At 45.6% G+C, this 23,849-nt stretch overlaps 1 protein-coding gene across 4 annotated transcripts in view; it reads right to left on the bottom strand.

Moving 5' to 3' along the window:
• RFX8 (regulatory factor X8) overlaps positions 1-22,822 on the bottom strand; it is a 44,168-nt gene extending 21,346 nt beyond the window's left edge. For all 4 annotated transcript variants that reach the window (XM_039507216.1, XM_039507210.1, XM_039507212.1 and 1 more), the window contains exons 1-5: positions 22,669-22,822; positions 17,797-17,920; positions 15,310-15,371; positions 9,640-9,726; positions 3,503-3,566 (exon numbers count right to left, since the gene is read on the bottom strand). In XM_039507216.1, coding sequence (XP_039363150.1) covers positions 3,503-3,566; positions 9,640-9,726; positions 15,310-15,371; positions 17,797-17,920; positions 22,669-22,745 — 414 coding nt within the window. In that variant the 5' untranslated portion in view covers positions 22,746-22,822. The remainder of the gene's footprint in view (positions 1-3,502; positions 3,567-9,639; positions 9,727-15,309; positions 15,372-17,796; positions 17,921-22,668) is intronic.
• Positions 22,823-23,849: the final 1,027 nt, after the last annotated feature.

The raw sequence follows: 23,849 nt of genomic DNA, 5'->3' as shown, positions 1-23,849 counted from the left end.
GTTAAGGCCAGGTGGCAGTGAGGTGCCTCACAACCCTGGGTATCCCCAAGGAGTATCATAGTGCAGAAGCTTCAAAGAATATTTTATTGAGATGTGCCGGATATTATATGCACATGGGGTTCTTCATAGATTATTATATCTGTAAATTCTATATATAGCTCTGTGAGCTAGGGGATTCAATTCTGGCTCCATGGGGGAGGATCACAGATCTTCCTGCAGGAACTTAAATCACTGGAGGGTATCACAGGGTAGCTGGCTTCTGTGGATAGACTAAGCCCAGCTCCCCTGGACCAGAACACGTAAACCCAGTCCAGCCAGTTAAAGAGGGCTGGGCTCTCCCTGGGTCTATGAAGGGTTTGTTAGTGGGGAACTAGGGGAGATTGATTGAGACAGGTTCTGCCCTGGGGAGGGGAGGCCCACACTGAAGTGGAGTTAGCTCCTGAGGTGGGTCCCTGGTGCAAGGGGCCAGGGCCTGTGGGAAGCATCTCTGGGGCTGTGGCTCCAAAAAGAGAGCAGAGCTGGTTGAGACTGGGAAGCTGCCAGGCACTGGAGTGCCAGAGACCCCTGGGAAGGGTGGCCCTGAAGCCTGGGGCAAAGGATTGAGTTAAAAGACTGTTTTCTGTTTGTTTTCTATCTCTGTTAAGGAAATAAACTTCCTTGATGAAGACTGAGCATGGCAGTGCATGTTTTGGAGCTGGGGAGAAGCTGATGGGGTATTTAATGCATACATAAACAACTATGCAGAAGTAACACCCCCTGGGGGGAATTGCATATGCAAGTTTTGACCAGCTTCAAGAGGCCCAGCAGGCAAAGAATGGAGAATTGGATAAGGAAGCAGCCTGAGCCCTGAGTAGACTGGGGCAGCCGGGGGAGGGGCGGGGGTGGGAGTGAGGGAGGATGGGGGGGCTTGGGAGACGACATGCTTCCTCACTCAATCCATGAACAGACATGAGATTTTAACTAAGAGGGAAAAACCCTGCTGGAAGGGTCTACATATAGAAGATGGGTGACACCTGGTAAGCTTGGCATGTATGTAGACCAGGAGTCGGCAACCTCTGGCACGTAGCTCGCCTGGGTAAGCACCCTGGCGGGACGGGACAGTTTGTTTATCTGCTGCGTCAGCAGGTTCGGCCCATCACGGCTCCCACTGGCCGGGGTTCGCCGTCCCAGGCCAATGCGGGCTGCGGGAAGCGGTGCAGGCTGAGGGATGTGCTGGCCGCAGCTTCCCACCACCCCCATTGGCCTAGGATGGCAAACCGTGGCCAGTGGGAGCCGCGATCGGCTGAACCTGCCGACACGGCAGGTAAACAAACTGGCCCGGCCCGCCAGGGTGCTTACCCTGGCGAGCTGCATGCCAGAGGTTGCCGACCCCTGATGTAGACTGTTTATCATTTATGATACATTTTCTCTGTAATGCTTTTGTCCTAAATAAATATATTGTGCTCTGTGAAAGTTGGATGATCACTGGTAAACCCTATCAGAGCCCTGGGAGAGAGCAGAGCAGGCACTGCATAATCTCAGACTGCTGGGGTAAGTACAGTGGATTGTAAGGGAATTGCAACCCTAAAACTCTGGTCTGGGGGGCAAGGAATACAGGTTGTCACCCATATATAGGTGATGGCTAGAGGTAGCTAAACCTGGAACTGTGACACCTCACCTATTCACTGGACGGTAGGGGTGTGTAAAAGGAACAGGGATGGGCTGGCTAGAAATCCAGAGCCTAAAGAATATACATTTCTTTTCACAGAATGTATTTGGTGATATGTGTATCCTATGTACCTTTTCTATGGGTATGTCTACACTGCAATGTAAATCCAGGGTTAATGGGACTCGAGTCAGCTGACCTGTGTTAGGGAACCCTGGGCTTGAGCATCTACACTGTATTTAAACTCTATGTTAAGACTTTTCTAACCCATGCTGAAACCTAGGACTCTGGGGTCCACGCTGCAATGCGCATACCCAAGTAAAAGTAACCATATCCCAGAGTCCCTACTGCTCCCACCTCACCCAAATGTGTCTGCTCTACCCTAGGACTATAGCGCACTGTGAGAAAACTTTACTGTCCACCCTGCACATTACCAGGAAGCATCTCACTTTGCAAAAGCTTGGTCGGTTCACTCTCCATTGCAAACCCAGGAGGTTCTGTGATAGTGGGCTTACAGATCGGTGATCAGAACAGAATGGGTTAATGCTGACCTGAGATGCTGCTGTTTGCCAAGGGAGTTAGGGTGAGGGCTTTCATTTTCAGTAGAGTGGATTGCAGATTGTTGGGATACAGAGGACTAAGGAAGTTGTCACATGGAACTGTAGAATACGTCTGGACCTGAGTCAAGCAGGGCTGTGGCTACACTGCAAAGCAATAGGGTTTGGACCCTGGGTCCCGGCTTGACTCGAGCTTGGACCTTCCAGCCCTGCAGGGTCCAGGGCCCTAGCCTGGGTTAGCTCAATCGCAGTGTCGACACAAGTGGGGTTAGCCTTGCACCCGAGCTTACACTACAGTGTAGACATACTAACACAAATTTCATAATAATGACATTTTAAATAATCTTAAGTATAGCTGGCTCTGCTACTGAGGTCACTGGATATAATATTGTCCTGTGTCTGCATGTTTTTCCTCTATTATCATTGCATACACTTGTAATACACTCATTGCTATAGCCGAGTGCTCTACAAAAATAAGAGATACATCCACACTCCTCCTTTCCCTCAGTTTAATCAGGGTTCTCATATTGGTCACATCCTGTTGGCAGACTACCAAGAATTCCAATGTCAAGACAACTCCCAGCAGTGTTATTTCAGAAACATCTGCACTAGTAGGTGAGCTTCACATCAGACCCTAATGGTGGAAAGGTCTTTTTTTTTTTATCAAGTATCAGAGGGGTAGCCGTGTTAGTCTGGTTCTGTAGAAGCAGCAAAGAATCCTGTGGCACCTTATAGACTAACAGACGTTTTGCAGCATGAGCTTTCGTGGGTGAATACCCACTTCTTCGGATGCAAGCACTGAGTATTCACCCACGAAAGCTCATGCTGCAAAACGTCTGTTAGTCTATAAGGTGCCACAGGATTCTTTGCTGCTTTTTTTTTTTTTAACCCTTTGGCAATACTTGAATTCTTGTTATGCCAGTACAGTCTCCTTGAATGGTACTACTCTGGCTCAGCAGCCCGATGTTTCGTGGAAATGAGTCTATAAGTGTGGGCCTGCACAGGGAAGGCCATGTCCTACTGACACCGATAGACACAAACCTGGGCTCTGATAGCCACAGCTTCCACACTAAGCCTAGCTAATGATTTGGGCAGACAGTGAGGTGACCAAAAATATTTAACCAGTAAGTAAGCAAAAAAAAAGTAACCAGCTAATGAGCCTATGCACAGAGACATACTACTTTAAAGGGTATTATGGGCAGGCTGCATTTCACTAAGACATAACATGTGACAGTTTTAGCTCATTAAACCGTTATTGATCTCTCAGTTTTGTAGTAAATCCACTTTACTTGATACTCACTGTTCCTTTTCTGTAGCCGTTGCTCTCATAATTTGCTGCATCCTCAGAATTGGAACCATCCCCACTGTGGTGGAATACACATAACATATAAAGCCAATTTTAAAAACTGTTGGCTTCTTAGGTCTTTAGTATGAAAATGATCTCTAATTAGCTAGGTTATCAGACTAGGACGGACACAACCATTTGTGTAATAATAATTAAAAAATCATCATGCAAATAAAATCAACAAAAAGACCATTTTAAAATGCAAAGGTGGGTGATTAGATTTTTTCAGCTTCCTGTGCCAAATTCATTATTTCACATTAGTGGATGCAACTCCATTGAAACAAACACACAAAAGAAGTACACACATGTAAATAATGAAAGGGGCCCATTTTACTATCTTGATCACTTTGATTGTGCATCCCATCCCTTCCTCCCCCCTTTATGGTCAATTTAGATTGTAAATTGTTCAGAGTGGGAACTGGATCTTCAGCTTTGTAATGCATCTGAGGTGTCCCACAAGGCTCAGCTCTAGTCCATCCTACTCAATATTTATATGAACAAATTGAGGAAGCTTGTTTGACAACATAGATCGAAATGCCAGGAATGTGCAGAAAATATGCAGCTCTACCTGTTTTACAGCCGCTGTAAACAACACCATCTCCCAGCTCTCTCTGTGGTTGGCTGGCTGAAGCTGATCACAGACAAGAGAGATGTAATACTGACAGGAAGAGGGAAGCATTTTGAAGAACTTTCACAGCTTTGGGTCCTTTTGGACTCCTCAGTGTTTTTGGAGCATAGTCACGGTTGTGTAAAAAGTACACTTCCACTTATGGCTGCCCAGAAGCTGTGTTAGGACTGTCCAGACCTCATGATGGTGATCCATGCATTTGTGACCTCAAGATTTGCTTACTGCAACTCATTGTGTGTAGGGAGAAAGCCACCCACCCTGAAATAACTCAAACCACGGAAAATGCAGCAGCATATCTACTTAGGGCCAGGGGCGGCTCTAGGCATTTTGCTGCCCCAAGCATGGCGGCTTGCTTGCGGAGGGTCCACCAAAGCCGCAGGACCAGCGGACCCTCCGCAGGCATGCCTGCCGCCATCGCGGTGACTGGCAGAGCGCCCCCCCGTGCCTTGCCGCCCCAAGCATGCGCTTGGCGTGCTGGGGCCTAGAGCCGCCCCTGCTTAGAGCATATTAGTCACTCACTACAGAGACTATACCAATTTACTATGTCATTATAGCTGTGCCAGCATAGCCCCGTAGTGTAGCTGCAGCCTACTTTGATGGAAGGGTTTTTCTGTCAGTTTAGGAAAACTCCTCCCCGAACAAAATTATCTGAGGGATGGTCTACAATGGGAACTTACATCAGAATATCTAAGTCTCTTGGGCATATGAAAAATCCACACCCCTAAAGTAGGGTTGCCAATTTTGGTTGGACACATTCCTGGAGATTTCATCACATAACAATCTTAATTAAATATTAATCTTTAATTCCTGGAGCCTCCAGGTCAATCTTGGATTGGCAACTCTACCTGAGAGACATAGCTATGCCACCATAACCCCTGGAGTAGACAGCATTAGGTCAACAGAGGAATTCTTCCATTGACCTAGCTACCATCTCTTGAGGAAGTGGATTACCTACACCAAGAGGAGACCCCTCCCATCGGTCTAGATAGTGTACACTGAAGCAGTAGAGCAGCAACTGCAGCTGTGCCACTGTAGTGCAGTGGCTGGCGCTCGACCTTTCCAGACCACTTCCAGGAGTCTAATTTGTCTTGCGTACCCCCAAGCTATACCTCACTTAAAAAACTACTTGCTTATAAAATCAGGCATAAAAATACAAAAGTGTCACAGCACACTATTAGTGCTAAATTGCTTACTTTCTCATGTTCACCATATAATTATAAAATAAATCAATTGGGATATAAATATTGTACTTACATTTCAGTGCATAGTTCATAGAGCAGTATAGAGTCATTGTACGACATTTTAGTTTGTACTGACTTCGCTAGTGATTTTTATGTAGCCTATTGTAAAACTAGGCAACTATCTAGATGAGTTGATGTACCCCCTGGAAGACCTCTGCATACTCCAGGGCTATGCGCACCCCTGGTTGAGAACCACTGATGTAGTGGTTTAAGTATAGGCAGATCCTAAGTTGACAGAAGCACTCTTTTTTCAAGGCCCTGCCTGATATAAGTATGCTGAATCAACTTTTCAGTGTAGATCAGGCCTTAAAAACACAAGTCACTGAAAACACATTATCACCCTGCTGTCTGCACTGGCTTCTCATTAAGAACAGAGGCCAATTCAAGGTCTCTGTCCTGATATTTAAAACCATCCATGGTTTTAAAGGTGGATCTAGCCACCTGAGAGATCACCGCTCCCTCTGCCACTATGATCTCCCATGAAAGCTCCATTCTGCTGGAAAAATGAAATTGTTGATCAGTGACCATTATGGGCCATGACCGTAACACTATGTATGTTCAATAATATGCTTAATGCCTTAATGCCAACACTATCCCAGAATCCAGAGCTTTTTAAGCTGGTGAGTGAAGAAATGAAAAAACTTAGAACTAGAAGTATTTCCTGTCATTTATTTTGTTAATTTTGCAGATTTCTAAAATATGTAAAAAAAAGAAGAGAATTTTCAGTTCCTGCTCTGAGAAGGTGACCAGCTGTATCTTGTGCTGCTGCTACTATGGCAACACATATCAGCCCTGCTCTCGCTCAGTAGGCTGGCTGGTATAGCGTACTTGTTCTTGTGCTGCCCCCCCTTCATTAGGGCCAGTCAGGCAACATGCGAGTGCGAGAGCTGCTGCTGCCTAGGAACGGACAAGTGGCAGCACTCTCCCTCCGCTCAACAGCCAGATGAAAGCTCAAAGATAATTAAGTGTAAACACTGTCTGATCTCTGCCACGGAAAAATTAACATATATGTGACTCTACTGTTAGCAAATATTATTTTTATTTATCCAGTACCCAAGAGTGTGATAGGCATCACACGGGACAGAGAACGAGACAAGTTCCTGCCCTAATGCACTTACCATCTAAATAAGTTCAAGATGCAAGTGAAAAGGAAAGAAAGAAAAGGAAGTGGTAGAGGAAGGGGAGGATGAGTAACAACAAGATCATCTGATATTTATTCATTCCTGTTAATGTGTTTTGGGGGAGAATTGGGGGGCAACTGCAGTTGAAATGGGAAAGAAATTGTGGGGAAGGGACAATACCATAGGCCTGAAAAAGGGGAAGAGGAAGACTGAAGGGAAAGGAGGAAGAAGAGAGTGGCAGGTAAAAGAGAAGCAGGTGAAATAGAGCCTTTTCAGAGGCCTCTCTCAGACTCCTTCCAGTTGGAGGAGCAATATAAACAGTTTTATAGAAAGAGTATTGAGATTAGATTCCATAGCAGATTCAAGATTAATTTCCATTATTTAGAAGAAAATGTTAAGATCTTCTTCTATGTTAATTTATTAATTAATCACACCAGATTTTGGAAATCTCGAACTCCAGTCTTTCATATTTTGATATTTTTATTATATATTTGGCCAAAAAAAATTTAAATGATTAAAAAATGATGAAATGTTCGTGATGGTTTTTGCAGGGTTTGGGGGTTACAAATAGCAATAAAGTTTGTTGGAATTTTTGGATTTTTTGAAAATGTTGATGTAAATTTTTTTTTTTAAAGTGAAATATTTCACCAGTTTTTTTTATCAGCTTTAATTAGACCCCATATGTAAGATGATGGTGATTTCAGAAAGTAATGGACTCAATGGGGAGGCCTGTGAAAGTGTGTTAATACTATTAAGACAAACATGATCACACTGTTTATTGAATTTCTCTTTGTTATAATCAGGAAGAGGAGTTTATTTTATTTATTTAGATTTATAAAACTCAAAATATCTCTCTTGAAACTGGAAAGAGGTCACTACATTGTCATTGTGATAGCAGCCCTCTTTCTGGAGCATGTCTCTTGATCACCAGGGTGACCAAAGGAGAGACTGTTTTTCAGGGGCTAAGGATATCCTTGGCAGGGAGATGAAAAAGGGAAGAGGGGGCCCCACAGTCACTGTAGTGACACAAAGTTTCCAACAGGTAGCCTCCAGCAGAACACCTAGATCTGCAGGTCTTGAGGTCCAATCTCAGTGGCTTGTTTTAGGGGCGAGGGACAAACTGCAGGTAAGCCAGAGACCAACGCTGCTGGAGCAGGTGCTGCTGGCACTGTTACACAGCAGCGCCCCCTGTGGCTAAGCCAATCCCAGCAACAGAGGCAGTGCCAGTTGGATGTGGTTTCTTCAACAGGAAGAAGCTAAGGAGTACAGTGACTAGAACTGTTAGTTCTTTTCCTGGAGGACAAGGGAGCTGCAGACTGAGACACCTATTTGCCACATTCCTAGACAGGAACCAGGAGGCGAGCTCCCCATGATGGCTGTTCTAAACCCATGTCTATAGAACAATTTGTTTATTCTCCGAATAAGTATTTGTTAGTTGATCAGCTACAGAGCCTGATCCTCCACCCCATTCCACCAGTTTTATGCCAGCATCACTCTATTGACTTCTATACAGTTACATTGCTGTAAAACTTGTGTAACAGGGTGCACAATCAAAGTGATGGGGACTAATTTTCAATTCCCTTGCAGCTCATATAGTCATTTCTAGTATCATAAGTATGTATATGGCTCCCATTACCATAGTATCTGAGTGCCTCACAGTCATTAATGTATGTATCCTCACAACACCCCTGTGAGGTAGGGAAGTGATATTATCCCCATTTTACAGATGGGGAATGAAGGCACAGAGAGACTATAGTACATCTGCAAAGAGCAACCAAAGAAAAAGAAAAGAAACCCACAGCAGTGAGTCTCAGAGCTTGGGTAAACTGTGCTGCAGGGATATATAGCCATGTAGACATTTAGGCTTGGGCTGGAGTCTGGGCTCTGAGACCATCCCCTTGGCGGATTTCAGAGCCCAGGCTCTGGCCTGAGCCCAAATAGCTACATGGCCATTTTTAGCCCTGGAGCACAAGGCCCAGTCAGTTGACCTGGACTCACACTGCAGGATTGTTTTGTTTTTTGCAGTGTAAACATACCCTAAATGGCCATTTGGGTTATGCAGGAAGACAGTGGAGAAGCAGAGAATTTAACTCAGGTCTCCTTAGTCACAGCCTAGCACCCTATCTGCTGGGACATCCAACCCCTCCTGTAGGAAATGAATGAGAAATGGGTGCAAATACTGTTAATGAGTGAACTTTGATTTCATAGCATTTTATATCCACTTTGCACAGGCATGAAAGTGCAAGTCAGTGGAAAATCAGCCTGACAGTTGCTTATTTAAACTATTGGCCTGATCCTGGAAATAATAGCAGGCATAGTGCTTACTGCCATGAGTACTCAGGACTACTCCTGGTAGAGAACTGTGGATCGGATCCTGCTCCTATTGCAGTCGATGACAAAACTTCCATTGACTTCAGTGGGACAGAATCAAGCCCTTTGCCCATAGACAAGAGTCTGCAGGAGTGACTTACATTGTACCATATTTTTAGACTAAACGTGAAAAATAAAACAATTTGTTCTCTTTTGTTGAATGTATTTTCTCACAGTTGCACCCTTTTTGTGGCTGTCTTTTTAACTCTCTAAAACTGTAATAAAAAGGAAACCAAAACAAAGTAGGCCTTTTCAAAGTAAAGACTAGCCCTCATTAATTTGAATGGGAAGAAACAGAAAACAAAGAACTGCAAATAGAATACATTTCAATAAACCCCAATTACTATAAGTGCAAATACATTGCTTAAATTGTGAGGATTAGCAATCAAGATGCACTAGCATGATTAAATAAGTGTTCACACCACTGGTGCTGACCACTTATAGTTTTCTCTTATTTAGTTTCTCAGCATTTTTAAGCTCTTGTTTTAGTTTTGTCATAGATTTCCTGCACTTAAGAGCCATCTGTTGAAAATGTCAAGTGCATGGAAGTGTGATTTTGTGTTCAATTAGGTATGCAACTGCCACTTTTTAAAAAGGGAGCCTTTGTATTAATGACATGCATTAGTATAGGAAAATGCAATTCTGTTATCAATTTTCAGTAGGCAATGAAGTAGATTTTAAAGAAAATTGTATTAATGCACCTTTTATCATTAAGAACATTTAAAACCAAACCTGTGATTTTTTTTTTCAGCCAGAAGATAGCAATAATGAGCATAGAAGGAAGAGCTCTTCTTGATATGTATTCCATCGTAGTGATACCTAAAAAAATACAAAATGTGATGGATTGACAAGTATACAGTTTGCAAGACCAAGTCATCACTGAATTCACATCTGTATTCTGCAAGCAGCTCGTAATTCTTTTGAAATAAGAAAACAATAGGTGGAAACCTGTATTTATTTTTAAAATTGTTTAAATCTTATTTTGTCTAATATTTGATAAGCACATAATTTTGACAAACTTTTAAAAAAAATAACTTTACAATCACTTTTTAAAACAACGTTGGTAATTTAATAATAAAATGCTTGTTTTTAAAAAAAACTATCAACCCTAGAGCAGTGTGGGGAGTGCAGTCAACCAATGTAGCAGAAGCACAGAGTCTAGGGCAGGATCCTCATTGAAGTCAAAGAAGCTACTTCAGTGGAGTTACACTAATTTATGCCAACTGAGGATCTGGCCTCCATTCTCCAGCCATGGCAGATTAAAACCACTTCAAGTTAAAGATACCACCTGTCCAGTTGCTGCCTGAGGAATTCAATCTCTTGTTTTCTGAAATCCCCCACTGAGCACTGGCACCTCTTGTTGATACTGGGGTGGTGTCGAACCACAGTTCACACTGCTGTCATGCCACTGTACAGCTTCTGAAGTACCATTTCCCCACTGGCTTTTTGCCTGATACATATTGGACAGTAAACAATACTTAGTGGGCCCAATTCTGACCAAAAAAACAACGAGGAGTTTGGTGGCACCTTAAAGACTAACAGATTTATTTGGCCATAAGCTTTCGTGGGTAAGAAACCCACTTCTTCAGATGCATGGAGAGAAAATTACAGATGCAGGCATGATTAGTGTCAGTATAATAATGCCTGCATCTGTAATTTTCACTCCATGTATCTGAAGAAGTGAGTTTTTTTACTCATGAAAGCTTATGCCCAAATAAATCTGTTTGTCTTTAAGGTGCCACTGGACTCCTTGTTGTTTTTGTGGATACAGACTAACACGGCTACCCCCTGAATTCTGACCATAATAAGCCAGCAGAGATTTCCCCTTTGCTAAGAGTCACTCTCTCATAGAGTTTAAGGCCAGATGGGACTACTAGATCATTTAGTCTGACCTAGGGTGACCAGACGTCCCGATATTTGCTTGTTTGTCCCGCGTCCCGACCAATGTTAGGTCGGGACACTGGACAAACAAGCAAAGGCTCCGGAGCCCAGAAGGGCTCGCGCCCTCCCCCGCCCTGACTCTGCCCCCTCCTTCCCCCATTGGCTCCCTCCCCAAATCCCCGCCTCTTGCCAAGCATGCCATGCCCAGGAGACGCAGGGGAGTGCGGGGCCGGGGTGAGTGTGAGTCTGGCCTGGCCCCGAGCAGGCAGGACTCGGTACCTGAAGGGAGAGTAGGGGCGGGCCAGGCGGCGGCTGTTCTCCCCACCTGGGCAGCAGGACTCGGGAGCAGCCGCTGCTGCAGCTCCCACTGCCACGGGGGAAGGAAGCGGCCAAGCACGTGGCGCTCAGCAGCTGCGGCTTTGGCGCCCGGGCCAGAACCCCCCGAGCCTGGGCCTGCTGCAGGGACCCAGCAGCGCGCACGCTGCGCCCAGCCCCTGGCCAGTCGTGTCTGGGCTGGCTGCCCGGCTGGTGCAATCCCGCAGCGGAGGCATTGGCAGCCCAGCCCCATTCGTTCTCCTGCGGGACCCAAGCGGGATGGGAGGGCTGGGGCCTGCTGCCCCCACTCCGGGGCCGCCCGCGGGATTGCACCAGCTGGGCAGCCAGTCCAGACAGGACTGGCCAGGGGCTGGGTGCGCGCTGGGTCCCCGCAGCAGGCCCGGGCTCGGGGGGTTAATGGGTGCTAGAGCCGCAGCCGCCAAGCTTGGCCAGCGGCCGCTTCCTCCCCCCGCGGCAGTGGGAGCTGCAGCAGCGGCTGCTCCCAAGTCCCGCTGCCCAGGTGGGGAGAACAACTGCCGCCTGGCCCTGCAGGCCGCCCCCTACTCTCCCTCCAGGTACCGCGCCCGAGTCCTGCCTGCTTGGGGCCAGGCCAGACTCACACTCACCCCAGCCCTGCGCTCCCCTGAGTCTCCCGGGCCTCCCTCCAGCGCTTGCAGAGGGAGGAGGAATCGGGGGTGGGGGATTTTTTTTTTTTTTTTGCTCTGCCGCCATTTTTTCCCCTCTGTCCCTGTTCCCCCCCCCCCCAATGTCCCGATATTTGACCTGGGTGATCTGGTCACCCTAGTCTGACCTTCTGCATAGCACAGGCCACCAACCCACCCAGCAACCGCACACTAACCCAATAACCAAAACGAAACCCCATGGGCGGTGGGTATAATAGGCCAGGGAAATCTCTGGCTTCCCTGGCTGGAGCCATTGCCACTGGATGCTGGACTGAGGCTGCTCGGGCCAGCTGGCTGGCTGGGGCTGGCCCGGGAGTAGGGCCAGTCTGGGGCTCCTCATGTGGTGGGGGAGGAGGGAGCTCAAGGTTCCAGCCAGCCCAGGACTTCTCCCACTGCAGGAATGGAGGGGCAGGGGAGAGGGTTCAGGGCTCCTGCCATGGGGGATGGGGCCTCATGTGGAAGGGGCAGGGCATGTGGCTAGGGGAGGTCCATCTTGCACCCATGACAAAACCAACATATTATAACCCACAAGAAACTAGTCTATTATGTGCCACAAGCAGAGAATAGGAGAGAACATGGTGCACCAGTGCCTAGGGCCCCACAATATCAGGGGAAATGACTGATATACCCAGATGGTCCTGGCAAAATGTCTCGTATCCACAGGCTGCAGAAGAAAACAAAAATCCTCCAAGATGACTGTCAATCTGACCTGGAAGAAAATTCCTTCCTGATCCCAAGTATGATGATCAGTTAGACCCTGAGCATATTAGCAAGCACCAGCCAGCCAAGCACCTGAGAAAGAATGCTCTGTGCTACTTTAGAGCCGTGGCCCTCCCTGCATTGTGTCCCATCTCCAGATGCTTCAGTGGAAGAAGATAAAAAAAAAAAAACCAAATCCCCCCAGGTATACTAGGGGTGGGGAGGGAGGAACTCCCTTCCTAACCTCTGCTGGTGGCTGGCTAAAATCCTGAAGCATGTGCTTTAGGAACATAGGACTTAAACCAGAAGTGAGTCCAGAGCTCCTGAACCCAGTCCTCACCATCAGAAATAACCCTGTCATACAACTGCACTCATAAATTTATCCAGCTCTTTTTTAAAACTAATTAAGTGGTCTGCCCCCACAACTGCTACTGGGAGGCTGTTCCAGAACCTCACCCTTCTGATGGTTAGAAACCATCTTCTAATTTCCAGCCTGAATTTGTTCATGGCCAGTTTATACCCATTTGTTCTAATGCCAACATTGTCCTTTAGCTTAAATAGCTTTTCACCCTCCCTAGTATTTAATCCCCTGATGTATTTATAGGAGCAATCATATCCTCCCTCAGCCTTCTTTTTGCTAAACAAGCTGAGCTCGTCCAGTCTAGTCTCATAAAATAGATCGTCCATTCCCCTATCATCCTAGTAGCTCTTCTCTGCACCTGTTCCAGATTAAATTAATCTTTCTTGAACATGAGTGACCAGAGTTGTACACAATATTCCAAGTGAGGTCTTATCAGCACCTGGTGCAATGGCATTAATACTTCTCTATCTCTACTGGAAATGCCTTGCCTAATTCATCCTAGGATCACATTTTCCATTTGCCTTTTTTACAGCTGCATGACATTGATGGCTCATTGTCATCCTGTGATCAACCCACACACCCAGGTCTTTCTCTTCCTCTGTTGATTCCAACTAAAAGCTCCCAGTTTATAGCAGAAATTCTTATTATTAAACCTTAAGTGTATGACCTAGCACTTGGTACTATTGAATTTCATCCCATTTCTGTTATTTGAGTCTTCAAGATCATCTAGATTTTCCTGTATGTTTCAATCCTCCTGTGTATGGATGTTGCCTCCCAACTTAGTATAATCAGCAAATTTCACTAGCACACTCTTACTTTTCGTATTTAATAAAAAGATTGGATAAGATTGGTTCCAAGACTGATCCTTGAGAAACTCCATGAGTAACTTCCCTCCAGTCCGATAATTCACCTTTCAGCACAACACAATGCCTTCTCCAGTTTATCCAATTCCTTATCCACCTTACTATGTTTGTACTGAGCCACATCATCCCTAATTTAACTAATAATTTTCCATGTGGTATTGTGTCAAATGATTTACTGAAGTCCAAATATATTAGACCTGCTGCATTTTCCTTACCCTCCCCCCCTTCAAAAAAAATACATTATTTTCTCAAAGAAGGAAATGAGGTTACTCTGGCATGATCTTTCTTTGGTAAACCCATGTTGCATTGCACTCCCTTTACCATTTACCTCTATAAATTTCATTATTCTTCCCTTCACAATTTGTTCTAAAATCTTGCATACCAATGAGGTCAGACTAAAATTGCCCAGATCACATTTTTTCTCCTTTATTAAAAATAGGTATCATGTTAGCTATTCTCTAGTCATATGGTACTACCCCCAAATAGATAGGTTTATTAAAAATCCTTGGTGCAATAATAGTAATTCCCTGTGCTAGTTCTTTCAATATTCTGCGGCAGAAATAATCTGGTCCCCCCGATTTGAGTGCATGGCATAAACCGGGTGTAGGCACTTTGTGTACCAGCCACCTCTAATCCCAGGTTAGGAGATGTGTCAGACTGGGTATGTGGGTGTATTTCAGAGCTTCACTGAGCTGATCCTATGCTGGTGTAAAGAACCTAGTTTGCTCTAGCATCAGCCATGTGTATCAGTCAAAAATCTAATGTGAGAATGGCACTGCAGTAATTGGAAGTGATGGGGCCAGGCTGATGCAGAAGATTTGTTAGAAGATCAAAGTAAACATATGCCACTCTCAGAATCAGTATTTTAATTGCAGTCCTTTCATCTTTATTAAGCAAAATGCTCATGCAATCAACATACCTTAAAAATCTTTTTTTTTCTTCTGTTCAGCAGTTATGAATTTGGACATTAAATCAATGGATTAAAAGTCAATGGGCCTCAATTCTCTCCATGCTCTGTATAGGTGTGGGGAAGGGGGAAATCCATCAGGGAGCCAGTAACAGTTTATAACAGTTCCATTATGAGCCAGATTGTGAAGGGTCACTCAATGGGTGTGCAGGGACAGAAGAGACTCCCTATCTTTAGGGTCTCTTGCATAGGACTGGCCAAAATAAGAGTCCTTGGGCTTACCTGATCACAAGAATCCCTGAGACACAGTGCCTCTGGAGCACCTTAGTAGGGTAGTGAGCTTCTGCACCTCCCTAACACAAGCGGGTGCTTCAAAAGCACCAGAGTATTTTAAATAGTGTTTTTTAAGTTTTGAAAATTAAAATTATCTTGAATTCATATGCTAAAAAAACCAGCTTGGATATGGTGACTTTCATTACATTAATCCTATTTTAATTTACTGGTAACACCATCAATCACAATAGAGCTGTTCTTGTGATTTATTACAGACATTCAACAAGAACCTCAGCTGGGGTAGAGCAGTGTCTCAAGTTAACAGAGCTGAGGATACAGTTATTTCTATTATTTCCCCCCCAAAAGGGTGTAATTAACATTTTTAAATAAAGCAAATAATTAAAATAAAATAAATAATACCTGGCACTTCCCCTTGTGCCCAGCCTTCTGGTCCCCAGATCAGGGAAAACTAAGCGAACAAGCTAAAAAACACAAAAGATAAGAGTTACCTGGGCAAGTCAGACTAACATATAAAGTAGCCCCAATGACTTCAGTTAGCTTTCTCACGTAACTAATGTTTGCAGGATTGGGTCTGACATGAATTTTTTAAATCAAGTTAATCAAGTTGCTGAGTATCCTCTTTGCTCATATTGAAGGAAATGTGAATTGAAATCATTCAGCACCTCTCAAGATTAGCACCATGTAATAATACTGTAAGTGTAATAATCCAAATTGCTATTATTACACACACAGCATGAGTATGAGCTATCTTATAAAGCCACAGACAAAACAAGAGAGCTCATGCTACTTTTCCTCTTTAGAACAGGAACAGATTATCAAATACACAATGCATCTACTCTAGATAAACCTTGGGAGTCTTTGTTGTGCAGGGTAGGAACAAAATGAATCAGGTATGAAGTTGTTTGGTGTCAAAGGCCTTGTCTACACTAGACTTTTTTTTTCCAATTGCCCTAAGATGCAGCTCCCACATTGGTAGTAACGATGGGAGTTCTAATGCAACCAGGTTGGCAGTGTCTGCCAGCATTTTTACCATGGTGTTACCTCTATTTGATCTAAACTGAGTTACTAATCTGGATGCGAATAGTTGAACTCCCGCGCGCGTGATGACTCACTACTCCCACACCACTGCAAAGGCAGTGGTGCAGAGTCTTGGAGAGCGGACCGGACCGTCTCGCGGCGGGTGAGGTGAGTAGTAGGAGTTAGTAGATTCCAGCTTCTCTCGTCTATTCCGCTGAACTTGGCTGAACTACAGTTCAGCCCTGCCCTTAGACCCCTTAGACGACACAGTAGTAAAAATAAAGGAGCTTTATCTATACAGCAATTAAACACCCAGCAGCTGGCCCAAGTCAGCTGACTCGGAATCACAGGGTTTGGGCTGCAGGGCTGTAAAACTGCTGTGTACACATTCAGGTGTGGGCTGGAGCCTGAGTTCTGAGACCCTGTAAGTGGAGAGGGTCCCAGAACCCAGGCTCCAGCCGAAGCCCAAATGTTACACAGCAATTTTTAGCCCCACAGTCCGAGTCCTGCGAGCACAAGTCAGCTGACCTCGGCCAGCTCAGCAGCCATGTCACAGGTCTTTTATTCCTCCATAGACATACCCTAAAGGTCTTGGGGTGAAATCCTTGCAGTGAAGTCAATGGTAAAATTCCCATTCACTTCAATAAGACAAGGATTTCATCCCTTGACTTGTCTACAGACCAATTTGCACCAGTTTAACAAAATGTGTCTTTTAAAACCCATTTAATTAAACCAGTGCAAGTTTGTGTGCCATATTTTGGTTTAAGAGTTGCTTATTTTGATTTAGCTTAATCCTGTGAAACGACAATAAACTACTCTGAAACTGAAATAAGAATAGCTACATACAACTTATACAACTAAACTAAACCGATTTAAAAAAAATACTTCTAATTAAACAGTGGCAAGTTAATGTGCAGACAAGGCCTACAATACCAGCAATAGCTTGAGTGCCAGTGAAGTTGCACCAGTGGTAGCAATAGTGGGAAATTTTGAGCAAAAAATGTGAAGGGTAACGATAGTCAAAAATGTTATTTTTTCTTTAAGCAGGAATGCATCTGTTTATTAGGACTGAATGATTAGAGTCTTAAAAGATAATTCCCCTGTTGGCTATAAAAGCTCCAGACTATTAGAAGAGTGACATTATCTAAAGTACTTTTTTTACTCCTGCATCGTGCTTTGCTTGGATGATTCTATAAACACACACACATTCTGTGTGTGGAGCAAAATCTTCATAAGTAAATTTTAAAAAAATTGTTTACTGATAAACAACATGAAGACCAGGATGCTTTGCAGCATCAAAACTTGGATAAAAAAATACAGTGCTAATTGTTTACATGAAATATAAAGTTTTCAGTCTACACCTGAGAGGTTTGTTAGTATAGCTACACTGGCAAACCTTCCTGTTGTAGACACAATTTAACTCTTATGCCAGTTTGAAGAATAAAATAAGCTGTCCTAGCAAAAGGACTTTTTTGCTGGTATAATTTCATCTATGCTGTGTCTAGAGCTTTTGCAGGTATAGAAATGTCATTTTAAAAAAATCACATCTCTAATCAACATTACAATACCAGCAAAAGTTTTGAATGTAGACCTGACCTCAGAGAGAAAATAATGGAGATAAAATTCCCCAAGCGAGCCAAAGAGGATATTATTCCAAAAGATAGGATAGCAGCTTTCAAACAAAATCTCTCCGAGCATTCTACATTGAAGGTATCTTATTGCATAACTACTTATCCTTGTCTGTAAATTAAGCTCCCTTAGTTTGCAACATGATCAAACCTTGTACAAGTGTCTCTTTATGAATTTACACAAGGTCTCAGCCCATTATCTTAAGCCTCATATATGCTATAAAAGCAATGTGCTTTGTACCTTTCCAAATGTAGCTGGATTTACTTGATTCTGAGCATTCTGAGTGCAATTCTCTATATACATTTCATAAAGTAGACAACGAGGTATGCTGTATCCTTCACAAACATAGAAATTATCCGCTATCCTTTAAAACAAAATGGTACAAAATGTATATCAATTTATGTCAAGATTAGAAAGTTATTGGCCTGATTCTGATATCACTCCAGGTTTACACTGGTACAAATCTGCTGACTTCCATAGAGTTACTCCTAATCTACAACAGTGTGAGATCAGAATCACATCCACTACTTCTAAGTGGATCCATAGTCTAAAGAAAATGGTACATCCTCACATATGTGAATTAGAGACTGTTCTCAGGTTCCTTTGAATTCCCATTGGAAGACCTGTCAGTTCCTATGTATCAAGAGGTTGTGTGAATATACTCCACAGAGCAACAAACCTATCAGATACTATGCGGTTTTGTTTTATACTATAGTTTAATAGCATCATAGTTAAAACTGACATCAAAGTTAAAGCTGACATGGAAAAGTATTAGTATCTCTAAAATGGGAAACTACTGTGATCTTCTAATGTATAATGCAAATATAAAAGGCTCCACAACCAAATGTAATATATTAATTAAGCATTTGTTTTCATTTTTAAAAGATGCTGTATAACAGGGCATTACAAACGTTAGACCGCACCAGAATACAAAGGGCCAATTTCTACTGTCATTCACACCTGTGAAATCCCACTGATTTTAGCACAAGTATAGAAGAGAGCAGAATTTAGTCTGATATTACTACTCAGTATCACTTCTGATATCCAGACTGCTCTTGATGTGCTTAAATCAGGGATTGGCAACCTTTGGCACGTGGCCCATCAGAGAAATCCGCTGGCGGGACAGGATGGTTTGTTTACCTGCAGCGTCTGCAGGTTCGGCTGATCGCAGCTCCCACTTGCCATGGTTCGCCGTTCCTGGCCAATGGGGGCTGCAGGAAGCGGCAGCCAGCACGTCCCTTGGCCCATGCTGCTTCCCACAGCCCCCATTGGCCTGGAACGGCGAACCGCAGCCAGTGGAAACTGCGATTGGCTGAACCTGCAGGTAAACAAACTGTCCTGGCCCGCCAGCGGATTTCCCTGATGGGCCCTGAGCCAAAGGTTGCCGAACCCTGGCTGAAATGCTCGTTCTTGGGCCAAATCCCACTCACCTTACTCTCCTGAGTGGTCACATTAAAGTAAACTACTTGTGTGAGTAAGATGAGGAAGATTTTGAATGTAGTTTCTTGTTAGCCTAAGTTATTATCACCACCAGAAAAATACAGTTTAATTAAGAGATAATGCCAATGGCATCCAGGCTGTCTAAGAATAATACTTCCTATAGCACAAATACTGAAGCAAAACTGACGCATTTGTGGGAAATAAATGTTGAGACAGGGAGAAGATTAATTTTCAAAGCATGACTCATGGATCATATGAAAATGTTCAATTACAGCAACTTTATTTCTGTTATACCAAATAATTTATGTCGATTTAATTATTTTAGCAGTCAGTTACTCATAGTACCTTTACTGACATTCTTTAGTCAGTCAGTCAAACTGCCTTAGAAAACAGATTTAGAAGCACTAGCTTATCCATGAAGTACAGATTTTAAAATAGCATTGGCTGTTTTTATTAACAACCTGATTTCAGGCTGGCTAACATTTATCTTTCTGACAGGTTTCAGAGTAGCAGCCGTGTTAGTCTGTATCCGCAAAAAGAACAGGAGTACTTGTGGCACCTTAGTCTCTAAGGTGCCACAAGTACTCCTGTTCTATTTATCTTTCTGCTTTATCTTTTATCCTAATGGGTTAGGATTCCAACAATCTGGTTGGCTGAAACAGATTATTTGATATAACTGAGAAAGAACATTACTTCTGGGTATTCTAATGTGAGGGACTGGATCTATTTCAACTCAGCTTCTTACTCATGCCTCCTCTCGTTTCCTCCACAGAGTGTCCCCCCACATCTGCTCTTTCCCTTTTAAAGAGACCCCCCAGGCCTACCTCCCTACCTCTCACCTGTTCGCAGCCTATGCACTCATCCACCAAACAATCCTACAACCTCAGATTGTCAGCCCACCACCTGAGAGTATTGCTTGGCCTCACCTCCCTGCACACAGCTGCTCTGGGCTTCCTGCCAGTTTCTCACCATATCCTGTTGTGAATGAATTGCTTCACAGCTAGAGGAAGGGATGAGCAACCAGCATCAAGGTAGTGAACACAGGCAGAGGGCATGCTGAGATAATGGGGTGTTCCCATCATGGGGGTGAGGAAATAGTATTCGGTCTAGTGAAGAGTCCTTACTTGCCTCTCAGCATCCATAAATCCTCCCTTTCCCTGGGTAAAGTACCATTAGAAAACCCTTAAGAACTGAACATTCGTCCCTGAGGTATTAAACCTGGATCCAAATTCATCCCAGGTATAACACCGCTGGAATCCACTGAATTACAAAAGAGATTAATTTCTTTAGGGTTTTAGTCAGTTTTCTAGGAAACAAGAATGTAAGTTTTGTACTTCAATAATGTTTTTATCCAATACTTTTGCCTGTGCATTTAACTATTTATTGACATAATATTAAACTACTTTTGTTTTTAGTTATTTTTTTTCAATCTTTTTTCTTAAAACATATCAAACATATTCTAGGTGCCAACATATAAAAGAAGTACAGAAGTACTATGCATCAGAAAAAAGACCAAGAAGAAATGCAATGCTTGGATTTCCATGTATTAACCACAATATTTCCAGCACATGGATTTTTGTGGCACAGATCTAAACAAACAAACAAAAACTAAGGAAATCAAAATCAAGCAAGAAAAGGGTGGTGGGGAGAAAAGAGACAAAGAGGAGAGGGGGGTGTCGATTTATCTCCCATCTTTTGACCAGGTTTCCTGCAGAGCTGTTTAGTTGACCGGTTCTAGGAAACTGTCCCAAATGGACTCATATTTTTCCAGGGTTTGCTGTCTATTGTATGTGATCCTCAGGGCCGGCCTTAGGGAAAATGGCACCCTGAACAAACTTGCATTTTGGTGCCCCTGCCCCCCATTGCCCATGGTCCCCCATGGGCTCCCCACCCTCCCTTCCCCTGCACTGTGCCACCTTCACCCCTAATCCCCACGTCTCCCTCTTGTGCCCCTAACCCCTGCACTGTGCATGCCCCCTTCACCCAAACCCCTGCCCTCCCCTCCTGTGCCCCTAACCCCTGCACTGTCTGTGCCCCCTCACGCCAACCCCTGCATTCCCCTCCGGTGCCCCAATACCTGACCCCTCCTGCGCCCCTAATCCCTGCACTATGCCCCCTTCACCCCAACCCCCGCACTTCTCTCTTGTGCCTTGACCCCTTCACTGTGCCCCCTTCACTCCTACCCCCTGCACCTTCCTCCGGAGTCCCTAACCCCTGCATCCCCCTCCTGCACCCACGTGGGGAAACTGACCCACCTGGATACACAAAGCAGCTGGCATTGCTGCTCATTCCCCCACTGGACTGCTGCTCCTCTGCCCCATGCACCCCCTGGGCTGCATAAGGAGAGGGCAGGAGAGCAGCAGCTGCTGATGCCTCAGCATAGCCAAGTGACCTGAATGCAAGGAGCCCTGGTGTTGTGTGTGTTGCGGGGAGAGAGAGTGTGTGTGTGTGAGAGAGAGTGTGTATTGGGTTGAGGTGAATGTGTGTGTGCCTGAGTGTATGAGTGTGCTGGCTCTTTAAGAAAGCACACAGGGTCAGGAACCTGAAGACTTGTGTTCAGACACAAGCAGCCGCCAGCTGCTCTAGGCCCAGAGAGGCAGCAGCACACACACAGATTCCCCCTGTCCCATCATCCCATCTCAGTGGAAATCGGGTGCATGGGTGAGGGGGACACCCTAGCATAAGCCCCCCCCCCCAGCAGACAGAAGGATGCTCCCAGTTTGGAGTTGCCAGGGGCGGCTGGGGGGGGGAGGTAGGGGGCAGGAACAGCAGTGGCTGCACACAAGCAGGGGGGAGGAGGGGAATCCCTGCTCCGGAGGAGTCACCTGGTTCCCACGGCTGGTCGTCCAACTGCCCCCTGCAGCTCAGGTCTCTCCCCACCCTCCAGCTCTGCCGCTCGCCTGCCCGCCGCCTTCGCCAGCCCAGCTGGCCCTCAGCAGGCCAGACGGGAATCCAAACCCTGCGCATGTTGCCCTCTTTGGCGGGCCGCCCTGGGCAGGGGCCCAGACAGCCCACCCCAGAGACTGGGCCTGGTGATCCTTTCCTTCGCAGCTAGGTCCCACCAGCCATTATGCCAGTCTTCATGCCGAGTATTAGACTACTTTTGGACCAAAATCTTGTGTATTTTTATTGTCAACATACCAAACAGAAAATAAAACTCAAACTTGTATAAACTTATCACAGAAAGAATATAAGATGGTGATCTACAAGCTCATTGAGGAGAAAGGACAGTCAGTGAGTGGTTAGGAGCTAGCCTAGGACTCATGTGACCTGTAGTCAATTCCCTGCTCTGCCACAGACTTCCTGTGTGACCTTAGACAAGTCACTTAGCCTCTCTGTGTCTCAGTGCCCCATCTGTGAAATAACACCTATTCCATCCTGCAAAGTGGTGGCCACATCTCATCACAAATAGCCCAGCCGTGGGGGGTACCAAAGCGGCACATGGTGCCTCACCTCCATGCCATGGAGGTCCCAGCGCAGAGGCCAGTATAATGCCCCTTTCTGCCCCATGCCGGGAGCTGCCAGAGCAGTTATTGGCATCTGCCGCCCTGGCCCTGGGGCTGCTAAAGCCCAGGTCTGGCTCCTTTTGCAAACCACCCCGAGGGTCAGGCCAGGCAGCGGGGAAAGGGAGGCTCCCTCCCGGGCAGGGCGGGGGCCGGCGCGGGCACCCACCACTGGGTGATGGAGTGGTACAAGCGGCTGCTGCTGCTGCTGCTGCCGGTCGGGGCAGCCTCCGCGCCCTCCGCCATCCTCCGCAAGCCCGGGGCCGCCGGGGGGCGCTGCGGGCCGGGCAGGGGCTGCTGCCCCCGGGGCGCTGTTTACTTTAGAAGCCGGTTCCAGAGCGCGGGGCGGGCGAAGGCGGCTCAACGCGCGGAGGAGGGAGGCGGGGCCGGGCTGCTGCGGAGGGGCCCGCGGGCGGCAGGGGGCCCAGGAAAACGCTGCCGGGCGGGAAGGGACGCGCCCGGAGCGGGCTCGCAGCCCCTTCCCCGCCGTAGGGACTGTCTCGCGCGGCAGCAGCCCGGCCGTACCCCGCTCCTCGGGGGCGGAGTGTAACGCCCAGCGGCACTGGCTGCACACCCAGCCCAGTGCCTCTCCCGGGGAAAGCCTCGCAGCTCTCCCGTCTCCTGCCTGAGAGAGAGACCGCCAAGTCCGCCAGCCAGCCTCGCTTTCTTGAAATCAGTGCTCCTGGCTTCACTTCCCCCTAATCCGCAAAGCTGGCGCCCTGCATCCCCTGATTTCCATCACTCCTCAAACAGGCACCAGCAGGGAGCAGGTCCTGTGCTTCTCCTTTATGCCCAGTCCTGGGCCCACTGACAAAGAAAGTTTTGCTTAAAAAAAACAGGAGTACTTGTGGCACCTTAGAGACTAACAAATTTATTTCAGCATGAGCTTTTGAAGCTAAAGCTCACTTCTTGGATGATGCAATGGAACACACAGACAGATTATATATACATATACATACAGAGAAAAAGAAGTAGGTGGAAGTATGCATAGGCAAGTGACTTGAGGAAAACCATCTTTGCCTTCATTGGGTACAAACGGGGCCCAGTGCTGCGCAAATAAAGTCAGTTGGATGTTTGAGGTTAACTTCCAGTGAAACAGGATGAAGTCTATAATTGGAGACACTTAGTACCAAAACAATGAGATGCACAAAAGATTGCCCAGAGCCTCTTAAAGAACTTTGGAAAATACAAAGGACATCTTTGCTTACACTGAGTAGTACCTTAGTTCACAAGCAGTCCTAGTTATTTTTCACTTCTAATAAACAAAATGCTCATAACAGCAATAAAATGACATCCTGACATCTACAATATTGTCAACAGTACGGATAACAGTCATTTCTTTTTCATCAT

Source organism: Mauremys reevesii, linkage group 1 (assembly GCF_016161935.1).
Source record: "Mauremys reevesii isolate NIE-2019 linkage group 1, ASM1616193v1, whole genome shotgun sequence".
Lineage (NCBI taxonomy): Eukaryota > Metazoa > Chordata > Testudines > Geoemydidae > Mauremys > Mauremys reevesii.
The sequence above is the reverse complement of the archived record's forward strand: the minus strand, read 5'-3'. Positions and strand labels throughout refer to the sequence as shown.